This window comes from Lonchura striata, chromosome 1 (assembly GCF_050655825.1).
Source record: "Lonchura striata isolate lonStrDom1 chromosome 1, ASM5065582v1, whole genome shotgun sequence".
NCBI classification, from domain to species: domain Eukaryota; kingdom Metazoa; phylum Chordata; class Aves; order Passeriformes; family Estrildidae; genus Lonchura; species Lonchura striata.
In genome coordinates this window covers 79,717,712-79,744,154 of record NC_140703.1, presented here as the reverse complement: position 1 = coordinate 79,744,154, position 26,443 = coordinate 79,717,712, and the positions used below count along the sequence as shown (strand labels likewise).

The window sequence follows — 26,443 nt, the reverse complement described above, 5'->3', positions numbered from 1 at the left end:
CGGGAATTTTCAATTTAGAAGCAGCAGTTCTATACAGCAGGCAAAGTTTAGTTTTCCACAACTAATTACAACAGTTAACTAGAGAATGAAAATTATGGTCTCCATTGTTAAAATAAAATCATTTTTAATCAGCATGCCTAATCAAAGTAGCTTTCTTCAGCCTCAAAAATTAGGCACAAAAAGATACTGATATTCATATCAAAATACTTGTATTATTAAATGGGTTATGTCACACTTCATTCACAGCAAGTTTACAAATGCCAATGCCTGAAAGGAAAAACAACACAAACCAAGTAATTTTGCAGACAAGAAAAAAAAAAAATTAAAAGCTATATTGATTGTTTCAGATCAGTTTTTCTCATGTTTTCCAAAAGTAGCATGCTGGGGTGACATAAAAATGGTAAGAACAAGCTGGTCTACAGCAGCAAACAAAGGGAAAGAACCAGAGGACAAACTGTAGGCAAAAATTGCATAGAAAACCAGAGTTTGCAGTCTCTTTTCACACAAAGTGAACAGACGCTTACCTGAAAATCCTCTTTTACAGCTTGCAGGTTATATGCAAAGAACTTCTGATAATGTTGGAAGAGCAGAGTCAATAGAATCGAGATGGCACTTGGGACAAGTAACAAACTCTTTGACAAAGGCGCTTTATCTTAAAGACAAAACAAATAAACAGTCAAGCCATTTTAGAGACAAGTCTTCCACATTCAAAAAGTGACATATTCAAACAGATGACTGGAAGACATAATAGGCAGTGACACTACCTTGACTTTTTAGCTCAACAACTTCCCAAGTTCTCAAAAACTCGAGGATAGGAAGAATACATTAATCAAAGGAAATGTTTAGAGATATTAATGTCAGTTAAATATTAGCCAGACATTTTGTTTCCAACATTGTCTTGTGAAATTGGCTACAATTAAACCTAAGTTCTTTGCACCTACTGAGGTCATGTCCTCCTATACTGCCCTCCTATGGCTCAACCACATATCAGGAAACAAAATAATCACTTTTTTTCCTAGCAAAATATACATGCACATCTAGTTAAATACTTCTGTTTCCTTTGCACTAGAGATTAAGATTAGCTTTTTCTTAGAGGTTATGAAGCAGAAACCACCTGAATAAATGGATTTTCTCACCACTGCACTTAGATCCACCATTCAAGGAAACATATTTGTGTGATACTCATCTCCCTTCTATTAAATTATTACAATTATTCATAAAGAAATTACTAGAATCAGGATGTTGGTGAAATCAGAATTTCTTTCCCTCTAGGGGCATGACTTTCAGAAAGGACACTCAGAATAAAGCAGTCAAAGAACAGTGAAATCTGCAATATACATTTCACATTTACTAAAATTTGCCAGTAGAATATCTAGCAGGAGCATAGCCAGCAATTCACCCTATCCTCTTGGTGCAGTGGATGCAATAAAACACAAATTCTTGCCCAACAACTCATGCCAACACAGAGAATCTGAAATATTACTTATTATATGAATTTTCTCCTTTTCACAAATGCAGCCTGAATCACATTTACTTCCTCTCCAAACATCTCAGCTATGGCACAGAATCCATTCATTTTCAGACAACTGTTTTTGCACAGTACTACAAAAATCCATAGTTCTGTTGTCATTCTTCTTAATATAATTAAAGGAGCAATGAGATTACTTTAAAAGTACTAATAGGGAGCAAAGAACAGGAACACAGCAGGAAAAAAAACTGCATGAAACAGTATAGTACAATAAACATTTACTACCTGTCCAGATTAAAGTGAATACCATGAATGATCTTTTCAACATCTGCTGCACACTAGAACAGTGAACTGCTAGAAAAAGCAGATGGCAATAGGCACCAAAGAGAAGATTTTATTTTTTTAATTACAGCACAATCCCACTGCCATCAAAAATATGGCTCTTGCTACATAGATCAAGCATTACCATCATCCAAGTATTAACTGATGACATCAAGAACGACTCTGATGGGCATTGTTAGCTATTCACCACCTTGAAGTCTGCAGTCTTCTGATGTTCACCATGTGAAGAAAACATCTCTATGTGTATCGTAATGAAAACTTGCACTTAAAACTATTAATTCAGTCCACACCCATACCTTTTGAGTTCATTATTAAAACATGCATTTTCCATTTAAGCAAGTATGGCCTTGAAGAACTACCCTTCTATAGAAATTAGGCAGTGACTTGGATTGACACAGGTGGATGTTACTATGCTAAGGCAGAAAGTCTGGCTGACTCTTTTTATTAATGCAAGAAAACTGTCCATATCTCAATCTAGTACCTTTCTTTGGGTTTTTTTTTCCTGTCCAAAAATAAAATTTATATTTTTAGACATACTTTTTTTTTTTTTTCAATTATTCATGCCTCTAATTCAGTTGGGCTTTTCAAAACCATCTGAAGCCATCAGAGTACTGTACAACACGGGAGAAAAAAGAAGCTGGAGCTTCCTGAAAGCTACTAGGCAGACAAAGCACATAGATATTCATTTAAAACCTCAAGCAATACTCCCTGTATTAACTTAGTTAAATTAATATTTCTTAATGTGGAAAAGTCAATTTTATAATCAGGATACATATTTTTGATACTTGGAAGTACAGCCTAATTCAGAAGAATTGTAATAGTCACAACAGTAAACATTTCCAAGCCAAAGTTTGATAAAAATTATTATTTTACTATCAAATGCATTTACGTTATTTCATGAATTTTAAGAAATTTTCAAAATAACTAATTAATCCTATAAAACATTTTACATAAGGATAACATTATCACAGACACACATGAGAACAAAATCTCAATATCCCACTGTGACTATATTTTTCTATATAGGTTTAATATGTAGCTTTTACTGCAATTTTTTCTTATTAGATAATTTTTACAAGAAATACACACTGAAATATTTCATCCTATCAAGTTAATTCCTAATTTGAATGCTTTCAAAAATAACCAACCAACAGAGCCTTATCTGTTTTCTCCGAAAGTGTGAACACACATTTTTATTAAGAGCCTCCTTTTAGCTTTCAGCTTAGACACTTTAAACCCTAACACAGGAAAAAAATAGTTATTATTAGACATGTCATCAAGTGAAAAACCACAGAAGCACCTAACCCATGAATCTGACTGTCACCCAAAGAGAACACCATATGAGTGATGGAAATTTTTACTCTCCAGCTTCTCATAATGTCATTATGGTTGAGAAGTTTATTATTGTCTGGTGAACTTGAAAAACATAATAATGCATCCTCTGAAATTTTTTTTCCAAGTGTTTCACTGCACAGTGTAGCCGTTTGCTTTATCCCTCAACAGCATATAGATCCTTCTCAAGAACTGCTGTGAAGTCACGGGGAAGGAGCAACCTTCCCACAACTGTGGAATGTTTCAACCATGTCAGACCAAAATTGACAAACAATGCCAGATTTTGCATAATCAGGCATTCTGACATCCAAGTCAAATTCCTTACTTACAATGCAAAGATAAAATTTAGAAAGCAACGTGCAATCATGTATGAGATGGAAATAGTTACCACAAACCTACCAGGGCACCAGTCTGCTGGCAGCATCGATGCAAATATTCACCACAAGGAGAAAACACAGTATCCTTATACCACATAGAGAAAGAAGAATGAAAGGATAAATACTCATTTTGACCTTGAAAGTTAAAATGTATCAAATATTGTCTTTAAAGATCTTGGACTAAATTTGCAATCCCAAAGTGCTCTTTAAGTGTCATTTCTTTCAAACAACAGGCAGTTATAGCACTGGTGCTGCACCACATCTACTGAGCTTCCACCTAAGTATACAGAGAAATTTTGTTAATAACCACCAGAATATGCCCACGGTATGATGAAGAGCAAGGAATTCCACTACAGATCATTGCTTCTTCCTGGTGCAATGGAGAAGTTCTCACCCAAAACCACCCTCATAATCTCATGGGCAAGAGTGCCAACCTGTATGCTACCAACTGTGCAATGACAAGCTGATCCTAAAATGTGACATAAATGAGAAAACCACTTCTAAGTCTCCACATTCTACCCCTGCACCTATTACAAAGCCCACAGATCCTCTTCTCACAATCTACTACTCTGCTGGTTGCCACTGCCTCTTTTACAGTACAGAGAGTGAAGGATACAAGTGTCCATCTGTCACAGAGGGGGAGGTTTATGGCACAACTGCCTGAGTTGCAGCTTCAGATATCACCACTGCACTAAATGCCAAGAATGAGAAGATACAGCAACAGTTACAGTTTTTGAAATTATTTCCTGTCCCTGCCTGTTCACTACTCACAGATGAAGAGACAGCAGATTGGCATAGCAAAACAGGCAGCCAGACCAAGCTACTGTTGTAGAAGCGCTCTTGCAGGAAAAACTTCAACCTCTCCAGGCCCAGGACTCAAGTGTTGACCTGGGAGAGGATCTCATTGCTGGTTGATGTGAAGTGATGGGCCAGCTGACGAGCAGTGGCTGCAGAAGTTCAAATTAGCTCAGGGCAATTTCTGTGGGGATCCCTACTGAGCTTACACCACAGCTGCAGACAAAACATGCTGTGTAACAACTCTTTTTTTCCACTATCACCCGCAACTTTCCCAAACCCAGCTGCTATAAGGCAGGCACATCACTTTCAAACAGATCATTAACTGCTGGGGGCTACTATAATGGCAAAAAATGCCCACAAACCAGTTTTTAAATGCTTATACACAAGATCTGTGAATTAAACCATAACTGATACACATCTGAATGCACATTACTTCCCAAATGCACTTACAGAATCTGCATTTTGAGTGGTTATTTTTCCTGCATTAAACCATCATGGAGATATCAATCTACTGTATTCCAAGACCTGTCTAAGAACCTGTGGTGGGGTAACCAAACAGCAGTGATGTTTGTTTGCAAGTGAAAACAGTAAGAGTATCACTGAAGGAACAGTTTTTCAACAAATGCTTCTAAATTCAATCCAGAAGCTGAGAGGTGAATAATATTAGTACTAAGAAAGCTAATAGAGAAACCTGTGATCATGGTTAAAATCTATTTTTTAAAGGCATAGGCAAGACTGTAATCAAACCACTTGCCTGTACATTTACTGTTTAGAAGACTGCTAGGTGTAGCCTAGGTCACAAACTATAAAAAAAACCAGGAGACACAAAAAAAAAAAAAAAAAAAAAAAGAAAACCTTTGTTTCTAAAAGCAATACTTGAAAATTAATTAGGCTGAAAATATCAAAAATATCAAACTTTTCTTCCTTCCAATCAGAGATGTTACCATGCTACTTTTAGTATACACTGTCAGAAATATCAGGTATGGCTACACCACAAGACCATGTGGAGTTCCCCACACAAGCTTGAAATGAATTGAGCTAGTTCTGCAGAAGCAGAATAGCCATAGTTTTGTGGCCTTCATTGCTGTGCTGCTTCCAGGGCTCACACTAACCAGGCTGCACAGTGGCATGCTGATGTACAAGCTAATTTGCTTTCCCATATAGTACTGTACTGCATAATACTGTTATACACAAGTCTTATGTATTCAGTACATTTCATTTTTCCTTCAGTCATACCACAATGCATTAATTTACATAGCTTTATTATTTTCCTGACGCCTCTGCACAACAGAGTTCATTCCTGCCAGTTATGCAAGCAGAGGAATAGAGATCCCTCCTTGCCTTGGGGATTTTTAACAAATTGCTAGCACTGCACTACAAGGTCCACTGTGGTAAAAGCCTAAGTTGCACTAGCAAGTTCAAAGGGCTCTCCTCACTCCTACTACATGAAATAGCTTGTGTGTAGTAGTCAAAGTAGTAAAATATTTTCCAGATGTAACAAGTGCATACGCTTTAAAAGATGGACTAAATGTTACCTTAATAATGACTAACTCTTAACAGACTTTCCTACTAGACTCCTGTGCAGTACATAAAAAGCCTGAAGAATATTGGGAAGGGATATTACAATGTCTGCAGAAAGGTTTTGTGTTGGTCCAACTGGTTTAAACTGTTGGTAAGGCCTTTGTGCCTTATAATGGAAAGCCTTCCTGTGTATCATACTTTGCTCCTGGGACACAGCCTCTTGGCAAACTAAGCAGCACTACAGTAAAGCAAACAGCCAGGCTATTCACACACTCATGTGAGCCTTTGCAGAACTACTCAAGTGTTTCAGCAGCATTGTACACGGGACCGAAGCCACCAACACAAGCAACCAGCCTGGGTCGGGCACCACAGCCTACCTAAAGGTGCTGCCAGGATGCCCCTGAGCACATTGCAATCCAGCTCAGCTGGGTTAGTGTTCTTATAATCCATTTGCATATGTCTGCACTGTGTCTCCTACTAGTACCCAGAGCCACTGGCTCTTTTTTCCAGAGCATACCAGCTCCTCCAATATTCCAGATAACAGAAACAATTTCCACAGCAGAGGCAAACTGTCTTTGTCCTTTAAGAAGGTGGTGTCCTTTGTTTCCTGGCTTCCCTATCTCACAGTCATACCATGTACCAGGTATGTTTATTTTTACTTTTACATCTCCTCGTTCCACCATTATAGATGTTAATCGGTCTGTCAGAGGTGGCACAGCAGGCTGCAGGAGCCTTCAGTGTGCCCTGGCATGATCATTGCTATTGCTGCTGAACCAGGTGTCCACTTATTTCATTCAGGATCACTCATACAGGTCCCCTCATCCACTGACACTGCCTTCTGCCAGAGGTTCCCAAGCCCCAGGGGAAGAATACACACATACAGTTCTCTGGTGCAACATCAGGCACCAATTCATTAACTACCTGAACAATCAGATTCTGTGCATCAGTGACAGAATCCCACACTCCTGTGTGGGATTTGCTGCACACACAGAAGCAAGTCTGAGGGCACAGGGACACCTGAAACTGCCACAGTTGTGTCCTAGGTGAGCATATGTCACTGCACCTAAATCCATGCCTCTACTGGAGTTTGTCAGTGCACCCATACCAGCCAAATCTTATTTTAAAAACCCACTTTAGGTCAACAGGTAAGTTCAGTAAGAACATATGTTGTATTTGGTTTTGAGAAGGAAAAAAAAAAAAGCATAACACTAAGTATGGAGCTGTATCAGGGAAGGTTTAGGTCAGAAAGGTTATTTGCCTAGAAAGTGACCACACACTGGAACAGGTTCACCAGGGCAGTGACCACAGCACCAGCCTGACAGAGTTCAAGAAGCATTTGGACAATGCTCTCAGACACATGGTGTGATTCTTGAGCTCTCCTGTGCGGGGCTAGAAGATGGACTTGATAATCCTTGTGGGTCTTTTCCAGATCAGGATATTCTATGATTTTCTTTCTGCAGAATGATATCTAGTTTTTTTCCCTACCACATATATGCTTCTTATGACAACCATTTCCCACTCATCCTTCTGATGGATCAAACCTGGAAAAACTTGTAAATACTGACCATGACTCTCCACCCATTCAGTCTAACAAGGATACTCTTCCTCCTACATTCTTTCTCATAAAATTATACACAGACATATGCCATTGAAAAGTCCCTCTATAGTATCTACTGGGGGCACAGAGAGAGATAAAAAATCAGGAGCTGAAAATCAAGGCACAGTATTATCAGATCCATCTGAAAAAGACTCTTCCCTTTTTTGGATTCCTCACAGAAAATACAGCTACAACTAACACCCCTTTTTAAATGCCAGAAATATTCCTCCCCTAGTCAGAGGGTGCTTTCACACTCAAACAGAACCACAGAATCAATTAAGTTAGAAAAGACCTCTAAGATCATTACATCCAACCTGTGACCAAACACTATCCTGTCAACAAGACCATGGCACTGAGTGCCACATTTCAGTCTTTTCTTAAAAATACCTCCAGGGATGGTGACTCTACCACCTCCTCGGGAAGCCCATTCCAATATCTAATTATCCTTTCTGTGAAGAAATTCCTCCCAATGTCCAACCTGAACCTCCTTTGGTACAGCTTGAGGCTAAGTCCTCGGGTCTTGTCCTGTCTCTGGTTACCTGTGAGAAGAGGGCAACCCTCACTTTGCTTCCACCTGAACCTCCTTTTCCCAGCCAAAACAACCCCAGCTCCCTCACCCACTCCTCAAAGGACATGCATTCCAGATGCTTCGTCAGCTCCACTGCCCTTCTCTGGACATACTACAGCACCCAAATGTCCTTCCTAAATTGAGGGGCACAGAACTGGAGACAGTACCCGAGATGTGACCTCACCAGTGCTGAGTACAGAGGGACAATCACAGCCCTGGTCCTGCTGGCCACACTATTGCTGATACAGGCCGGGATGCCATTGGCCTTCCTGGCCACACTGACTCATGTTCAGCTGGCTGTCAACCAGCACCAGATCGTTTTCCTCTGGGCAGTTTTCCAGCCACTCTTCTCCAGGTCTGTAGTGCTGCCTGGGCTGGTTGCGACCTAAGTGCAGGACCTGGCACTTGACCGTTTTGACCCTCATACTGTTGGGTCTCGGCCCATTGATCCAGCCTGCTCAGATGCCTCTGCAGAGCCCTCCTGCCCTTCAGCACACGGACAGTACCACCCATTCTGTAAGGAGCACGCAGGCAGCAAAGCTTTGACGTATCATTTGTCCTCGCCTCTCTTAGGACTGTGTGTGGTGCCCAAGTGCACACTGCAGCCAGGTCAGCTCCCCACTGCTGCTTCCAGACGCTGCAGAGTCTGTGTCCTGTAAAACAAGCTCAGAGCCAGCCCCAGAAACCTGTGAAGTCAGTTCAGGTAGCACCGGGACATGAAATTATTTACATTATAATTATGCTGTGCATAAAAATAAAGCTAAGCAGAGCTACGGGCACGTTAGTCCTTACGTCTGCCTTGTCAATAAACTGGTTTTAAAAATAAGTCTAATTTCAAATTAAGAAAATAGGTTTGTTTTTTTTCTTTTTTTGATACTTGGCATGGAGGTCTGTATGTATGCAAATACATATAAACACACAGAGAGACACAGACACACACGGACATGCACACACCTACACAGGCAGACACACACACAGACACACCCGCGGCTCCTCCCGCCGCCGTACAATTTAAAAGTCCAGCCAAGAGAGGACCGAAGGCAGCGGCTCCCCCGGGGCCGACGGCGGCAGCGCCGCCCGCGCTCCCACCCCGGGGCGCCGCCCCGCCCGGACCGCGGCGGGCCGGTACTCACAGAAGCCGTTGGAGCCGGTGCTGGTGAACATGGCCGCGGCCCGGCCCGGCGGGCGGGCGCGGCCGGCGGAGCCCCGAGCTCGGCAGCCCCCGAGGAGCCGCGGCGCGCCGGGGCCGGGGCCGGGGCCGGGGCCGGCGCGGGGAGGGCTAAGGCGGCCGCGATGGGCCAAACGCCGCCGCCAGGCGACAGGGCGGCGCCCCCTGCCGGGCCCGGCGGGTGAGCGGCGGCGCTCCGGCGCGCGTGTGTTTTCTGGAATCACTCCTGCTCCCAGAAATGGGAGAAGCCTCTTTCCGCTGAGGGAGGCAGAGCATTGGGACTGGCTGCACAGGGAGGGCGTGGGGTCTCCCTCTCTGGACGCGTTCAAAACCCACCTGGTCACATTCCCGTGCCACCTGCTCCAGGGGACCTTGCCTTGGCTGGGAAGTTGGACTAATCCATCTCCAGAAGCTGCCGCTTCCAGCCCTAACTATTCTGTGATTTCATGATTTAACACGATTTAAATTTTAAATATGTAGGTGCCCTGAGGAAGCCTGACTCCTTGCACTTGGGAAAACTGTCCCTCAAGGCTCACCGTGATTTGGGGAGTCCAGCAGGTAAATGTCTCATTAGAGCTGTGGGTGAGCTGTCATTACAGCTAACAGAGACAGAGCTAATACAGACAGCGGAGTTTGGAGAGCTTTTCAGGTGGCCAAATGAAGGTGTCTGCTTTAGGATCAAATTAATTCCTCCCCAGGCTCCACCAAGGGACCACATTGAAGAGATCACCACGGGCTCTGATGGCACATCTGACTCCAGCTCTTCAACAGGATGGTAGGCACCATATTTCAGCTCACCATATGAGGTGAGCTGAAATCCCGATTTCAGAGGAGATATGGTATCATAAGGCTGAAACTATTAGGGCACCAAATTTCACTGACATTTTCAATGAAAATGCAGAACTCAGATTTTACTGAAATAAGTCATGCTAGGCATTTAAAAAGGTGACAGTGCTTTGCAGCACGAGCTGTGTGCACTTTGTGTTCATGTGATGATGGAAATGCGGGCCTCAAATCACATTTACCTTACTGCAGTACAAGACTGAAAACCAATGCCACTCTGGAACTGCAAAATATAATTTGTCAGCTAGGTAACAATTTTTAAGTAGGCAACCAATAATAAAAATTTTTAGGTAAGTAATATATTTCTTGTATTCCATAAATTTTGTAATATATCATAAAAATGCACTTTAATATTTGCATTCAAATGCAATTATTAGCTAGCATTCCAGAGTACTGAGTTCCTGAAACTTTGTAAATTTAATCTCTTAAATACTGCCAAGGCGACAGTCCGCAAAGACTTCAGCTAAGATTAGCATATCAGCATGTATCTTTTAAATGGCCAATTTCCAGCACTAACTTCAGATTTCTGTTGCTCACTTGTCCTCTCTGTACAAGGCCTGCATCAGGTAGGTGGGATTGGGACTCATAATCCGCTCACAGAGCAGAAGGTATGTCTAAACCAGCCAGGAAGAAGAGACAAAGAGCACATTAGAAATCCTGACTTATCCCAAGTTGAGGTTCTTTCCTCTGAAAAGAATCTAAATTGGATTCACAGCATGAAACCCATCACATACTTTGTGTCTTTGGCTACAGAAAACCAGCTTACTCTCTGCTGTCAAAGCACAGCTGGAAGAAATTATTTGCTACAGAATTTTTCCTTCTTTCTTTCAAATGCAAATGACTGTGGCTGCTGTATGCTACATATGCAAACTCTGTCTTGCCAGTGCACTGCTGAATGCCTGTAACCACACAAAAGTGACAGGCAACCCTCATTTCTAAGAAATGGAAGGTAAATAAGGAGGTGCAAAGCCTGCAAAGCTTGTAAGAGCTCCAGCGTGAAACCTCTTTGGAAAAGCTTGGGTGCCTTCTGAAGCTGGGATCTAATGAGGTACTCATGGCTTAATTAATTACGATTTTGAATGTTTTCGACTAACCTCCACTTAAAGTAATTAAGCCTTTTTGTGGATCTGGCTTTACTATAGGTGAGGATAAAACCTATCCAGTATCTAAACTTTTCCAGAATTGCCTTTGTAATAGGTTTAGGAATGTTGTTTCAGTGGTGAAGATAAAGCTTGTTTTTTTTTTTCTTTTCACAGGCTCTCAGAATCGAGTGACAGAGCAATCATTATTTAGAAGTTTACAGTCCTAAGAGCCAAGACCTAGTATTTTTCTGTTTTATAGGCTCTGCTTTGAAGATTTCCCTAGATTGATGTACTGCTAGGTAATCATATTAGAGGGATTCTTCTCTGCAATGTAGGGCACTGGAATTGGATTCAAGTCATAATCACTGAACATACTAGAGACTTAGGCATGTATTCCACTGAATGAGGATGCATTTGGGAAATGTTTAAGGGCCAGTTTGAAAGCAGCTCTGTGGCCTTGCTATCATTGACAGATACAGCAAAGCTGGATGAGTAGCAATATCTGGCAAACCAAAACCCTTGCAAATTTGTCAATACTGCTGGAATACAGGCAACTGTCTCTCAATCTATTTGCTGCTATCTTATAAATGTCTACAAATATATTTCAGAATCTGTGAAACCCCTGATGTTTTTATCCCTTGTTTAAAAAAAAAAAAAAAGTCAATATTTCTGAGATTACAGCAGATGAGATCCACTATGTATTTTTGAGAAAACTGCACATCCCTTGCTAATAATTATAGTTTAACATATTGATTGAATAGTAGAGGAAATGTAGTTTTTGCCCTCAGATTCAGTGCTGAGAAGAGAGGTATTTTTATCACAACATCATCACTGTCAACTGGTAGCATGTCATAAGAATTAAACAAATTATTTGCATTGTTAAGTATAAAGTGTTGACTACTTTGGAGTTAAATGAAATCATCAGTCCTCATGCTTGCTTTGGAACATATCCCAGAATAGGAAGGCTAGCACTTATCTACTAATCTACTCAGAACAAGCTTAGAAGGCTTTGACACTGCTCAAATGTCAGCTTGAATATCTCCCATTTGTTTATTACATCTAGTTAGTGGGGTCAATGTGGTATGGTCAAAAGAAAGTTATTTAAATTTCCTGCTCAAAAGTAAATCCCAGGAGACTGGAATTTAAATTTCTAGCTATTTTCTAAAATGATTAAGTTGCTTTCTTCTCTGAACTTGTGATGTTTCTGAAGCAATTCTTAATTACTAATTAATCTCCAACAGTCAGATGCTCCTCTGGCATATAGAATGAAGGACAGCAGCAGAGTAAAACAGGATGGAAATGTAACACCTTGCTTAGGAATTTTCTGACTAAACTCGGTGTAGGTTAATGATTCCGCAGGTTAATTGCAAGTGTTCTCTGTCTCTTTGACATCTAGGGTTTCCAAGGCATTCATAGCAGCTCTTGCAGTTATTACAATTACCTGAAATATGAACAGATACATAGAGGTTAATGCTAAATTTAATGATTTCAGTAACTCCTCCCTACAGTTTCTAACCTTTGTGTTTGGTTACAGAAGATGTTAAGGAAAACAGCTGTGCAACACACATTTCCTGCAAAAATCCAGGAGCAGTGCAGCTTGCTGATAGCAGCTTGCTGATAGCAGCTTGCATTGGAACAGGAGGAAGGACAGAAGGCAGATACTCACTCTGCTGAAATCAGACTGATTTGACCTGTACCTTTCCAAAATTAGTGAATTTCTTTCACTCATTCGGAAGTGAAAAATACTTTATGCTGCAGCAGACCTGTCCTCTTAAAGTCTAGTGTGTGTCTAACATTTCATTACATAGTTTTGGGTTTTTTTACTGGAGCTAGAAGATACAGAATGTTTTCTAGCTTAGCTCTTTCCAAGTAGAGCTGGTAGGCGTACCGTTAATAAGGAGCAATGGAGTTCCTGAAGGAGTATTGGGCTTTGTTGTATATTTTTGCAATTGATTTTCCATCACACTATTATAAAAAAATTTAGGACACTCTAACATGTTCCATTAGTTAAGGTTCTCGCCATGTGATTTTTGCAAAATTTAAAATGCTATTTTAAACCTGAATGCTATGTCAGTGCCTGGTAACATGAATGTGGGAAACTATTGCTTCAGTTACTCAAACACATCACTGCCTCATTTTTCAGCTGGACCCCCTGAATGGCAAGCAATGACAATGCAGTAACAATTTAAGGTACTGGCTTATCTGGAGCTGAGCCACATACAGTTTTACACTGCAGGTCTTAACCATCACTTCCCTTTTAACCATCAGTCATGTGATCCTAAGCACTGGCACCAAATGCACCCAGATGTTGGCATCTCTGTGTTCAAGGTGCAGCACCAAGCACTTGATCAGCAGCTTGGTCTCTAAGTACTTGTAAAACACTGCCTAAAGGTACTTAAATTCCATGTCACATTTATTTTCAATAAATTTATTTCAATGAAGGTTGAAATCCTGTGAAAAACAAGAACATATGGCAGGCATAATCAGGAACCAGATCCTAATACAAACATATTGGGAAAGCAAGGTTAAGATAGAATATTAAAAACTCAGATTAAAATCAACAATTAAGAAGCATCAGAATCAATCTGCCTATGTTCATGTTTTATTTCACTTAGATGAGACTTCTTGTGAGAATTAAAAATGCACTGGTCTAGCTGCCCTTGTCTGAGCAGCTGTTGCTGCATTTTAGATCACTCATTTGAAGGCCATTAATTTACTGCATAGTAAATTGTGAAACATAGTAAGCATTAGCAAAATGATAATGTTTAAGCATAGTGCTCAGAAGATCCAATTAAGGAATCCGTTAGGAGGGCAAATAATTACATATAGCATTGCATAACACAATGTACTTTGCATATCTGTGTTCTCTGATGCATACAAGAGATCAAGCACTAGTCATCTATTTCAGACTGAATTTATGTCAAAGAGTACCTTTGCGATCTGGAGCATATGCTAAATTACCCAATATAACTATCAGTGATAGCAAAAACACTAGAGCCTTTAAGATGCAAAAAATTATTTGTATTGTTCCACACAGGTATGATTGTGTTGAAATTGCCTATTCTGAAAATCAGATGTTAGAAGATATTTATAAGATTTTTAAAGGCCTTTTTTCTCTCTCATAGCTGCTCATATTTCTCTGTTTCTCAGATATCCTCATCCTCTTGCTTCACATCCATATTGTAATGCTATCTGTGTATCTCCACACAGTGCAAAGATTATTAATCACCTGTGTTTACACTTGGAGGCAAATCTGTGTTTAAGGGAATACCTGATGAGCCACATCATGATGTTATCAGGCCTGTAGAATAACACTGCTAAGAGATTAAAAAAAACAATAAAGCTTTAAGCAGTTCTCATTATCTCATTTGCATTTGAGTTAAATTTTAACATGAAAGAATAGTCTTGTCTTTCTTTCACCTAATTACTAAAATTAGAAGAAGTTTGTGTTCATATAATTTTATTGAAATACAATGATCTCTCAGAAGACTTTGCAAAAGAATAAAGGATGTTCATCCCAGCAATATACCTGCACAGGATTTGCAATAGAAATATGTACACCTACAGGAAATGAGCATTCCCAGGTTTTCTTTTCTCCTCCATAAATGTTGTTAAAGGCAAAGTTAGGTGTCAAAAAGCTTTAGCATACAAAAGTGTAAAATTTTGCCCAGCTGTGTCCTTTAAATGGCCATCAGAAAACCAAACTCTTTTTCATTATCAGAAAGAAGACCTACTGTAAAAACAATCACTGTATTCATAAATAATGCTTATGCACAGTAGGGCTATTAAAAATCACAGAAAATACTGTTTATTACAATTATTCTTGATTCTTTGCTATACTTTTTCAAATATGGAGCATTATCTGTTTGCAGCTACAGACATTGTAATGCTAGGCAGATTTCTAAAACTGAAGATTGGATCTAGTCAGAGACTGAAATATAAAATTCATTAAATGCAAAAATTGACATTCTTACTGCATAATTTTCTTCTGTGCACATAGGAAGTATTTATTGTTTTACTTGCTGAATACAATTTAATATACTTAATACATTTCTAACATATCTAGAGCCCTTTATAAATTGGAGTACTATAAAAATCTGTTGTTGTGGGGCTAGTTGTAGTAGAAATCACCAACAGTGGCAAAGAAATCTTTCCTGGCATGATGACTCACTCAGCTGCCATTTTGGGCTCATCCTCACCTCACCCAGGAGGTGGGACAGTGTCACTTTCTGGTCAGCTGGCACCACAGTGAGAGCTATTCACCACTGAGCTTCCCGGACAGACTTGACTGGGGTGTTAAGCCAGAGAAACCAGCACCAATATTTTGTGTCACCACAATTTTCAAAGTAAACCCCAAAATGCCTGGGCGATGAAGCTTCCAGGCAATCTTCCTACATGGCCTTCAGCCTAGACAGACCAGCCTGGGCTGCAAGCCTCACTGCTCCAGGGTAGCTTCTCTGAAGCAAATGCAGCTGCACTGAGGAAAAATGAAGCAGCAATTGGGAATTCATTGCAAGAGGAGAAACTGGAAGGCCCTTTTTGAAGAGGTGTGTAAAACACACCATTAATCTTTTCTATTTTACATGTGCTGGAGCTCTTGCCACAGACTCTTCTGGGAACACAGGCAGTGTTGGGTAGCTGGGTAGCTGGAGCCCAGACATGTCCTCCTGGCTCATATGTTGATCTGGCAGTTGTGCTAAAGGTTGAAGCCATTTTTGGCCATTTCATTAGTTATGAAATACTAAATCTGATCATGCTAAAGCTCAAGTTTATTGCTTTGTCCCTACTGTAAACTAAGTTAGCAAACTTTTCAAGTGGGAGAAAAAAAAGCCAGCAAAGTCAATACACTCCTTTATACATACCAGACATGCATTCACTGCAGCATTTGTTTCTTGGGTATGTATTTATACTAGTAACTATATATTTTCCACATAAGTCATGTTACACAGGTTACAAGAAAGGATTAGTACTTCATGAGTACTGGACGGGACACTGCTGTTGATTAATTTTGTATGTGAATGTAAATTGTGAAGAAAGTTTTCTCAGCCATTCTCCTATGATTTTGATTCCAGATTTCATAGCAGTTATTTCTTCCACAGCAACATGGTTGAGGTGTCAACAAAAAATAATTTTAACTTATAAAATGCAGTCAATATGAGTAAGTGCTGATATGTTTGTGTATACAGGAGAAGCAGCTTTTCAGCTGAATTCAGCATTAATCGCTGGTGATGTACATTTGGGGGCAAAAATTAAGCGTTTGTATCCCAGGCTGTCTCACACAAACCCCAGAAATTTTGCTTGCTTATAAGTTAATTGCTTTCCTCTGACCGTCGTTGTGTTAATAGACACCATGCTTAGGAAAAGCACCAATGTGGGGCTTAAGTATCTGCATTTGATGCAACAATTGAGATGTGTCAGTACATTTTGCTGTAAAACAGGAAAGAAAAAAAAAATGCAACAAAAAAGAGAGCCAGCCCCAGGTGATTTATGGCCTGATTCACAGTGCCCTGAATTCATCAGCCAGAAGCCTGCTATGTTTTCAGCAGACTTTGGCTCAGATGGGTGCACTTTAAACTTCCAAACCACAAGACAGTGCAGCAGCAAGCTGGGGCAGATGGAAAGTGGCCGTCACAGCCGGGATGATTCAGGGAGCAGATGGGCTCTGCCGCTCTCCGCCTTTGTTTCGAGAGGGGAGCGGGAGGACACGGTGACATCCAGTGGGAGGCCACCTTTGCTCTACATGGATGGCGATGGCATGAATGGAGATACTAAGGCGAGAACAAAATGAGAGAGGAAGGGAGTGGTCCGAGAGGAAAGCTGGGTGGAATGTGCGGAATTAGCACAGGGTGGAGCAAGAGACAGGAGAAAAATACAGAGGCACACTTGGGGTTACGCAATTTGGCAGGTCTTAACCCCTGACAAAGGCGGAGGAGGAATCCATAAAAAGCTCTGAGGAGGAGAAGTGGTAAAGGGGATTGACAGAAAAGGTAACACGAATAGCATGGAGCCCAGGTGGTCTGTGCATGATGACTTTAAAAAAGAGAAAGAAAAGATGAACAAGAAAACAAGAGAAAGGAAGATACTAAAAGCAGCATTACTGAACTATCTTGAAGAATTCTTGTTGCTTTGCATGTGGTGTTCACTGATCCTCTTTCTTTTCTGTGAGTTCATGCAACAAAAAGGTTTCCTGACCTGCACTAACTAGGGTGTTCTATATTCTGAGTAACTTCATATTCCACATGAGGTACAAAAGAAGTGCAAAAAGTGTCTTTCCTGTGTAAAATGCAAATATTATAGGACCGTGTGGGTGTAGGCAACACACAGTAAAACCCCCCAAATAATGTGCAGGTAAGTAACTCTTCTTGCAGAGTATTTACCAATAAATATTTCATGTACATGCACACAGAACTACAGTACACACAATCCATAATCTGCAAGCTAAACTAAGGAGTTGCTGGGACACTGCTAAAGAGATCAGGGAACTGCCTCTAGCAAAAAACTCCACAGTTTAAAAAGTAATTTTGTCTACTATTGGTACTTCTGTCATAGAAAATGCTTAATGAAATCCTGGGCTGATCACTGACTATGTCATAGTAATGGCACATGCTAAAAAGCCCTATCAGCAGCTTCAGCCTATGAAAATGAACCTTTCCTGAAATGAGCAGAAAATGGGAAGAGAGCTCATTGTGCTATGCTAGGAAAAAAATCCTAATATAATTTAAAACTCCATTTTATAGACTTTGAAATTTGATGACTCATCAGTGTTTGGGTGATTACTACTAGCACTCTTAAGGAAGTTCCAAGGTTCTTTGCAAGTAAGGGGCTAATACTTTCTAAATCCAGGGAGCATGAAACTTGGCTTCTCCCTTCTCTGCAAGAAGCACAAGGAGGAAAATCAGTAAGTGGATCACTTAATTCAAGTGACATTGTGCAACCAGCTATGGTAAGAATGTGGGGTGGGGCCTGAGAAACACTATTGACGTGGAAATTTAGAAAAGGTGTGTGTCTTTCATCACGTATTTTGGTTTCTTCATTTTGTCTTGCTGATATATTAACAACAGAGATGATCTTCTCAGACATAGCCATAATTAAAAAGACATTGGCCTGGATTCAAGATAAGAATGTTTCAGACTTAGAGAACAGAACTGAGTTCCAAGGCGGTAGTAGATTAGTCACTGCAGAATTAAGAACTTCAAGGATTTAATTAGAGTGTGGAGAAAAAAATCATATAGACTTTCACAGTGGGTAGAGGTAAAGGTGGAGTATTTTCTCTTTCCTTTTCACATTTAAGAGGTAAGCTGACTTCATGAGAAAAAAAACAGAAAACGTTGCCAAAATCCAGGTGCTAATATTGTGTTGGCTAAACCACAGCAATTATGGTCCCTCTGTCAGCACCCCGGCTGGCTTTCCCACAGATCTGAGGAATGAAAGAAATCTGAAAAGATTTACAAATAATAATTTAACCAACCAAAAAAAAAGGAGGAAAAAAAAAAAAGTATGTTTAAAAGAAGCTCTAGATTTTGGCCTATTTGAGATGATTAAACAGCAGATGTTCCTGTCCCCTACAAAGCTTTATTGACCAAGAACCCTTCCCCCTTAAATCACAGTGTACAAATGAATGTCTTGGTTTTTATCCACAGTATGATAACAAAATGGGGTAGCCTGACTGATAAATCACTTTTAGGCCTAGGAATCTTTGCCAAAACCTTTCATGATCAAACTGTCTTCAGACCCAACAGGGATTATTTCATCTCTTTCCTGCTGTGACAGTGCTCATAATTTGACTAATTGGTTCTGCGTATTCCCACTGCCCAAAAATGAGGGAGTGGGCAGCTAATATGGCTCTGTCACAGTTTCTTTGCACAGGTACCTGGTCTTTCAATCAGCTGTGCTGCTCTACGGCAACAGGAAACCCTAATTAAATTGTGTGGGCTTAAAAGAATGAAAATGAAGGTGTGACTTCAGATGCTTATACCACTTTAGACACACACAAGTCTATGGGGCCTGATGGGATCCACCCAAGGGCACCAAGGGATTTGGCAGAACTTGTCACCAAGCCATTTTCCAGCAGCCCTGGCTCAGTGGAGAGGTCCTGGTTGACTGGAAGTCAGCAATCGGGATGCCCTAATTACTAAATGTAACACCCATCTAAGAAGGGCTGGAAGGAGGATCTGGGGAACTACAGGCCTGACCTCAGTGCTGGGGAAGGTTACAGAACAGTTCATCCTTAGTGCTGTCATGGGTTATTACATAATTAATATTACTGTTCTTCCTTGCTTCCCTGCAGCAGGTTGTTACAATCTCTCTCAGCAGCACAGCACAGCTGGTAGAAGAAACATATAGGTTGGCTATTAGGAAAATTTTCTCCAGACAAAGGGTTGTCAAGCAGTGGTACAGGCTACCCAGAGAAGTGGTTGAGTTACTACAGGTATTTAAAAGATAGGTAGATGTGGTACTTATGGACAAAGTTTAGTGGTGGACTTGAAAGTGCAGGGTTAATGATTGGACTCAAGGATCTTAGAGCTTTTCTTCAACCTGAACCATTCTATGATTCTATGACTCTATGATTCTATGATTTTATGATTCTATGCTCTATGACTTGAGTGCCACAGGCCAAATGCCTCATCCACTCTCCTCCTATGTCAAGTGATTTTTTTTTACAGCTTCCTGTGTGGAAAGTCTTGTGCAATAGCTATAAGACATAATTAGAGTTTAGCAATTATTTAATATCTGCCCTTTGCATGGACTTTCCTATTTTACAAGAAAAGCTGTCTTGAGGTTTAGTATAACCTAAGATAGAATAAATTTTGCACACAAAACACCCACAAGAGACTCAATACTATCACTTGGTGCACAGCATCTTTCTAGCACTCATAATTTCAGGCTTTTCCTTCATGCAAACACGTTTAAAGAATTTTTCCTATCTTGTGCTCACCAGCCAAGAAGATGCTGGGAACAAGGCAGTGATGGTAAAGAGGCTGCTTTCCAGACCAAGTTTACAAGTGGAAATCAAATGTGAGACTAAAGTGCTCACTCACCCAGTCCACTATGACCTCCATCAATACCACCTCCGAGAGAAGTGTCACCTTGCACAGGACTGAAACCCTGTGGTGCTGTCCTGCTCAGCTGTTTCATGACTTACACCACATGACCCATGAATATAGCACTCAGATTGGGTTATTTCTGCATCCGGGGTCAACATCTTGGATGGTTATATGAGAATTTCTCCTTGTCTGTTAGCCCCATGACTAGGTTATGTGCTGATTGCACTTCCTTTTCTGTTTTGGCTGTCCCTTGTATAGACAAGTACTCAAAAATTATGCAAAGGTAAAGGTTTGATTCTCCTCTCATGTTAATGTAATTTTAGATTTTGTTTTGATACGTGTGTGTGTGTGTGTGTGTACATAGACACATATACACACATGCATATATTTTGCTCATCACAGCTTACCCTGAAGCACAGAAATATTTGTTTGGAGAACATGTACAGACAAGCTGGTAGCAGTGTGTGTTTCAGTACCTGCCTTTGCCATGCTGCCTTAGTACTGCAGGCACTGCAAAATAGAAAAGCAGCCCAGATGTATTACAGCATCCTGTAACTTTATTATGAGATTTAATACCTTCTGTGATCTTCTTTTATGTGAAATCCATATATTTTCAGAGAATTCCTACTTTTATGTTTCCAAAGGAAAGGCTTTGAGGCCTTGATGTTGCAAAGAAAGATTTGAAAAATGTGAAGCAATTTGGGCCCAGAGATTCCAAAAGAAAACACCAAAGCAAATAAAAGGCACTTTATTGTATATGGAGGCTTACTCATGTGTTTTGGGAAATGCAATTAGCAGTATTTTGTAGGGTCACCTCTGCCCTACTTCACCTACATAAACAATTGTACTAAAAAATAATAATTATAAAGCGTTACTACTCTTATTTTGTAAATGTAGCAATGCTCTCTTACTCAGACCAGCTATGCAAAGGATAGAGCAATGATTCTGTTTTGTTCTCTTGAAATTCTTGGGCAAACTGATAGTGATATCAAAACACAGCTAACTGAGACAGCTCTTCTTTGGGGAGATGAGAAGGAGTCAGAAGCAGCAGACCAGAAAATTATTAATTTTAAGGAATTAATTGTGGCTGTGTACTTTAAAAATAGCCTATGTATGCAGAAACTCTGTGCTCAGACTTTATGTTCACTTCTCTAGGTATTCTGGGCAATATCATCTAGCCATTGTCTTGGTGTGCGCAGCTGACATCCTGCTTTCTGTGTGCCCCTTCTTAAATGGAGGCAGAGAGGCAAGAACTCTTCAGAAACAATGAAGGTGCCCATAGGGGCCATTCACTTAAGAGTTGAACTCAAGGATCCTTCTGGATCGTTTCCAACTCAGAATAGTCTATAATTCTTTCTGTGATTCTGTGAGGATAAAATGTCAAAAGGATGAGGTACTTTTGAAACAAACCCACCAGCCTCACAGGACAAAATACTAGATGACTGGAATAGAGAGCAGAATTGTTCAATGGCATGGAAAATAAAACGATACAACAAGTCTAATTAAATTGGCCAACAGTTTCTTTAATGTGTAGGCAAGATTGCTTTCAAAACAGCCATTCTCTCCCCACCTGTCAAAATGAATTTCAGAGTTGAAAGTCTTATATATTTGATGTAGATCATTAGATGGATTAAAAAGATATAGCTCCATCCATGAATTTCCTTGAACCAAAATCACTTAATTGCAATTGAGAATTTGCCCTCTTCCTCCTCCAAAACTGAGACAATATATAGCTTATTTTTGTCACTTTATACAAAAACCATCTCACTTACAAAATGTGTGAGTTTTTTAAACTGTGTTAAAGTTCATTTTGTTTAGGCATGCAAATCTCTTTCCTGAACACAAACAATATGTGCAGCTATAATGTTCCTTGCAACTAATTCACCCTCAGAGTTGTGGGTGATTAAGTGTCTTTACCACATTTGATTGGCAGAGAAATAAGCACTTTCAAATATATTGTAATTGGGCTTTGGGTTTTGTTGGTTTTTTTGTTTGGTTGTTTTTTTTTTTGTCTAGCCTTGTTAAAAGCTTAGTTACCTCTCTTTGAACTGACTTCAGAACACACTAACGAAATACTTCTCCGAGTTGTTTCGTTAAGCACAGCTAATTAATGCAGTGAAGTACAACTGAGTTAAGTAGAAGAATCACTGCTCATAAATAAAGATAAAAAAATTATAAGAGGTATGACTGATATGCATGTAATTACCTGCTTGGGAGGCAGCCTGATCTGGAAGAACCTGAAGAGATTTGGGAGGCAGGAAATCCTGTCTCATCATCCTCATTCCACCCATGACTTGTGCTGCCAGAGGCAAGTTGCTCTGCCTCTCCTTTCCCACAAGGTTGTCACTCAGTGACAGTCATGTAAGGATTTATTAATGAAAGAGACAAAGCAACTGAAACCCTCAAAGTGTGATTTTGGTATTTGTGAATATTAGAATCATAGAATAGTTTGGGTTGGAAGTGACCTTAAAGATCATCAAGTTCCAATCACCTGACAAGAGCAGGGGCACCTTTTGCTAGACCAGGTTGCTCAGAGTCCCATCTAATTTGACCTTGAATACTCCCAGGAACGGAGTATCCACAATGTCTCTGGGCAACCTGTACCAGTGCCTCACCAGCCTCAGAAAGAAGAATTTCATTCTCAAGCCTAATCTAAATCTACCATCCTCCTCCAGTTTAAAGCCATTCACCTTTGTCCTATAACTACAGGCCCTTGTAAAAAGTCCCTCTCCAGCTCTCTTGTACCCCCTTTTAGGTACTGGGAAGCCACTACATGGTCTCTCTGGAGCCTTTTGTCCTCCAGGCTGAGCAACCCCAAATCTGTCAGCCTGTCTTCATAGAAGAGATGCTCCAGCCATTTGATCACATTTGTAGTACTCCTCTGTACTTGGTCAAAAACTCTTACCTTGGGGACCCAGAGCTGGATGCAGCAGTCCAGCTGGGATCTGAGCAGAGCAGAGGGGCAGAATCACCTCCCTTGATGTGCTGGCCATGATGCTTTTGGTGCAGCTCAGGATATGCTTGGCCTTCTGGGCTACAAGCACACATTGCCCATGCTAAGATTCTCATTCATCAGCACCCCAAGTCCATCTTCTCTTGGCTGCTCCATATTAAAGGGGTGCTCCAAATTTTCTTTCACCATTCTCCATATTTCATCCAGAAGTGAGGAAACAGAAACTCATAACTTCTCCAGTGATTACTCCTTGAATGTTAAACAATTCTGACTTTTGTTACTCTAAAGTAATGGATCATGATGCAGATCCACTAGGAAAGAATATTCATAGTAAGGTGCATGATCCTGAAGAGAGTGTTGCTAAACAATAGCACAGAATCAAGATCTTATATGTCTTTCAACCATGAACAAGAAATCAGTGACAATCTTAAAAAAAATTTGTTTAATATCTCAGTTATTGCCAACTAATAATCAATAAAACTGTTTTTATAATGTTTTATTAATTCATAATTTTACTCAAAAGCAATGTTTATAAAAGGATCTCAATGCCTGTTTTTTAACATTTCACTCCTACAATAGATAGAGGAAACAAAATCTGAAGATGGGGAAATCCGAGAGGAAGTAAACTAGAGGTTGAGTCAACACTGTAACCTTGCAGTCAAAGGGTAGGTGTAAAATCCTGAAATGCACACATCAGCTTCAATGAGCTCTGCTGATCCCAATCCTCTACATTCATTTCGACAGATGAGGGAGATTCCAGTTATTTCTACAGCAAGCCTTGATATTCAGGCCTTGCTGTGTGTGAGGTGTCTTAAAAACACAGCTGGAACATCTGTGTTTTCCCATGTTACAAAGCAACTACCAAGTTGTAATACTGTTAATATTGTCTCATTTAGTAACACTTAAAGTCTGAAAACATCACCTTTCTAACCTATTAGGGTTTAGTACGGACCTGGTGAGAGGATTCCTGTGTGAGCTCCTTCCAGGAGTCAGTGCACAAGTTTTAGGGCACAGGAGGAGGAGAAAAATCTTTTCGGGTTCCTCACAGCACAGTCTGTAAATGCTTTCTTTCTCTTTTCAGTGTATCTATTCAGGGAAGATTTTTACTGCCACTCAATTAATCTAATTTATTTAGCTTATGCAAGTCACTTTGCATACATGCCAGGCTATGGCACTGTGAGTTCTTTTGCCATTATAACTCTGTAACATTCATTTACAAAGAAGTCTTAAATTTCCTGTTGGGGTGGATAACTGAACCTTTAGAATGCTGGGAAAAGAATAGGTATGCCTCTTTCATAGTTTTCTGTTCTGAGTTATCACTGAGCAAACACTGTAGTGAAGAGAAGAAACTAAGAAAATGTCTGAGTGGCACAGAGAAGCTGCATATTGGTCCCTAAATGCTGAAAATGTCAGGAAACTTAGATGATAAGCAGGGAAATTTTTGACCTTCGTCTGAGAGGAGAAATCAGAGAGGTATTTGTAAAAAATTCAGGCTAATAATAGGTATTTTACCTTTCTTCTTACAAAATTATCTCACCCAGGTACTTGAAGGATAATGACTGTAACAATATTACAGCTGCAGCAAAATGGAAACCGGCCAAGTGCTGGCTTTGTTTCTGGCAAGGAGCTGAAGCACTTTGTACCTTTGATACTGTTCCATGAAACCAGGGGTATGAATCATGAAAGGGTATTACAGAATGTAAAAATGCAGGAGTTAAGCATTTAAAACAACTTTTTCATCAGGAGGTAGGTAAAGAGGGCAAAAGACAGGAGAAGGTTGACTGATCTCAGGCTGACTGTTTTGAACAGTTGACTCAGATGAAGCAAGGCAATTTGGATCAGGAACATAAGACTGGAAAGCTGAAAGACTTGGGTTATATGCTAACAAAACAACCAGAATTTATGAAAGAGAGGAAATTACCTAGCCCAGCTGGACCATACAAGAGGAAGGACAAGAGCCTTCCACAGATGCCAGACACAGAGATTTCAGAGCTCTCCAACAGAAAAACCAAGAACCAGAAAGACAAACATGGATCAAATTTCAAATCCTTTGCGGGGAGGGGAAATATTAAGGAGCCATACACATTGTAACAAACAACACGAGCCAACACAATATCTGGCATCAAGATGGTGGCGTAAGATCTGCCCAGGATTACATCACTGGACAAGAGCTTGCCAGCAGTAGCAGGTTGCTCTCAGCAAGCTCTGAGGGATGACAGCAGCCCTGCTGGCTCACAGGAATGCTTTGTGCTGTACAGCATGCCAGGGCAATGAATGAGTGAGCAAAGCAAGGGAGGAAAGAAGGAAGCATTGTTTGGAGAACAAATGGGATATTTGCACTCAGGTGTGTGAGCCAGTGTAATACCAAAGGCCACTGGTTCTCGGGAATATCTCCAGTAGTAAAAGGCTGGCAAGGGAAAAAAATCTGTTCCCACCCTGCCTAGCTGGGTGTCAATAAGAGGGATGTACTACCTTGAGGAGAATGGCTTGGCAGAGAGTCAGCCAGGACTATGGGATGGTAGTAGCAAATCCAAGTCCCTCTCCCTGCAACACCGAAAGGCCTGAAGCAGGAGACTTAGTGGTGTATCGATTGATTTTTGCTGTTCACTCTCTGTCTAGGTGAATTGGGAGCCAGTCTAGTTGAACAGAAATGTTCAGTAACCTTGGTAAACTGACCACAGATTCACAGATTCCTGGAGGGAATTTACCTACTTGCTGCTGATGGCTTTGCAAGCATGCAAAGCTGGGGGTGAGCAAGAGAGCTGGCATCCAGGGACTGACTCCAAAATTGGAAAACCACAGGATTACCTTTAGCAAGAGGGAAATGAATAAAATGCCTGCCATGAGAAAGGTGCTTTTATCAAGGCTGGTGAGACCACAGTATATGGTGTGGGCCCAAGCCCTCAGTAATACTACTCAGTCAGAGCCAGGATTGCTGCAGACTTCACAGGATCTCTGGCATTGCTCTGTGCAAGATGTGGAATTTCCTGTATTTCATAGCAGCTGGCAACGCTTGGGGACTGTCAGTAAGCAGCTTCTGCACCTAAGTGGATAAAGTGCACAAGACATACCTGCAATTCAGCCAACCATGTGTTGTGCACTGTGTATCTGACCCGTGCAGGCCCTGTAGCCCTGTAGCCATCCGGACTGGCTCTGCATCCCAAGGCACTCAGTTGGCCAGGCTCAGTCTTCATTCATGCTGCATAGACAATCCACACATCCTACAAGGCAGAGTGAATAAACATGGCCTTTGTGAGTCACTGTGCATCCCAAGAATGGAATCTGTGAAGAGCTTTCAAAGACTCACAGTTATTGCAAGAAAAGCAAAATAACTCTTCTGGATTTTTTTC

At 40.6% G+C, this 26,443-nt stretch overlaps 1 protein-coding gene and 1 long non-coding RNA gene across 2 annotated transcripts in view; one reads left to right on the top strand and one right to left on the bottom strand.

Annotated features, from left to right (window-relative positions):
* UBAC2 (UBA domain containing 2) overlaps positions 1-9,245 on the bottom strand; it is an 87,099-nt gene extending 77,854 nt beyond the window's left edge. The window contains exons 1-2 of the mRNA XM_021530263.3: positions 9,137-9,245; positions 525-652 (exon numbers count right to left, since the gene is read on the bottom strand). Of these exons, the coding sequence (XP_021385938.1) occupies positions 525-652; positions 9,137-9,167 (159 nt within the window). The 5' untranslated portion in view covers positions 9,168-9,245. The remainder of the gene's footprint in view (positions 1-524; positions 653-9,136) is intronic.
* Positions 9,246-9,340: 95 nt separating this feature from the next.
* LOC146768735 (uncharacterized) lies at positions 9,341-24,970 on the top strand. Its single transcript, XR_014956004.1, has 2 exons — positions 9,341-9,977; positions 11,271-24,970. It is a non-coding gene; the product is annotated as an uncharacterized LOC146768735 (long non-coding RNA).
* Positions 24,971-26,443: the final 1,473 nt, after the last annotated feature.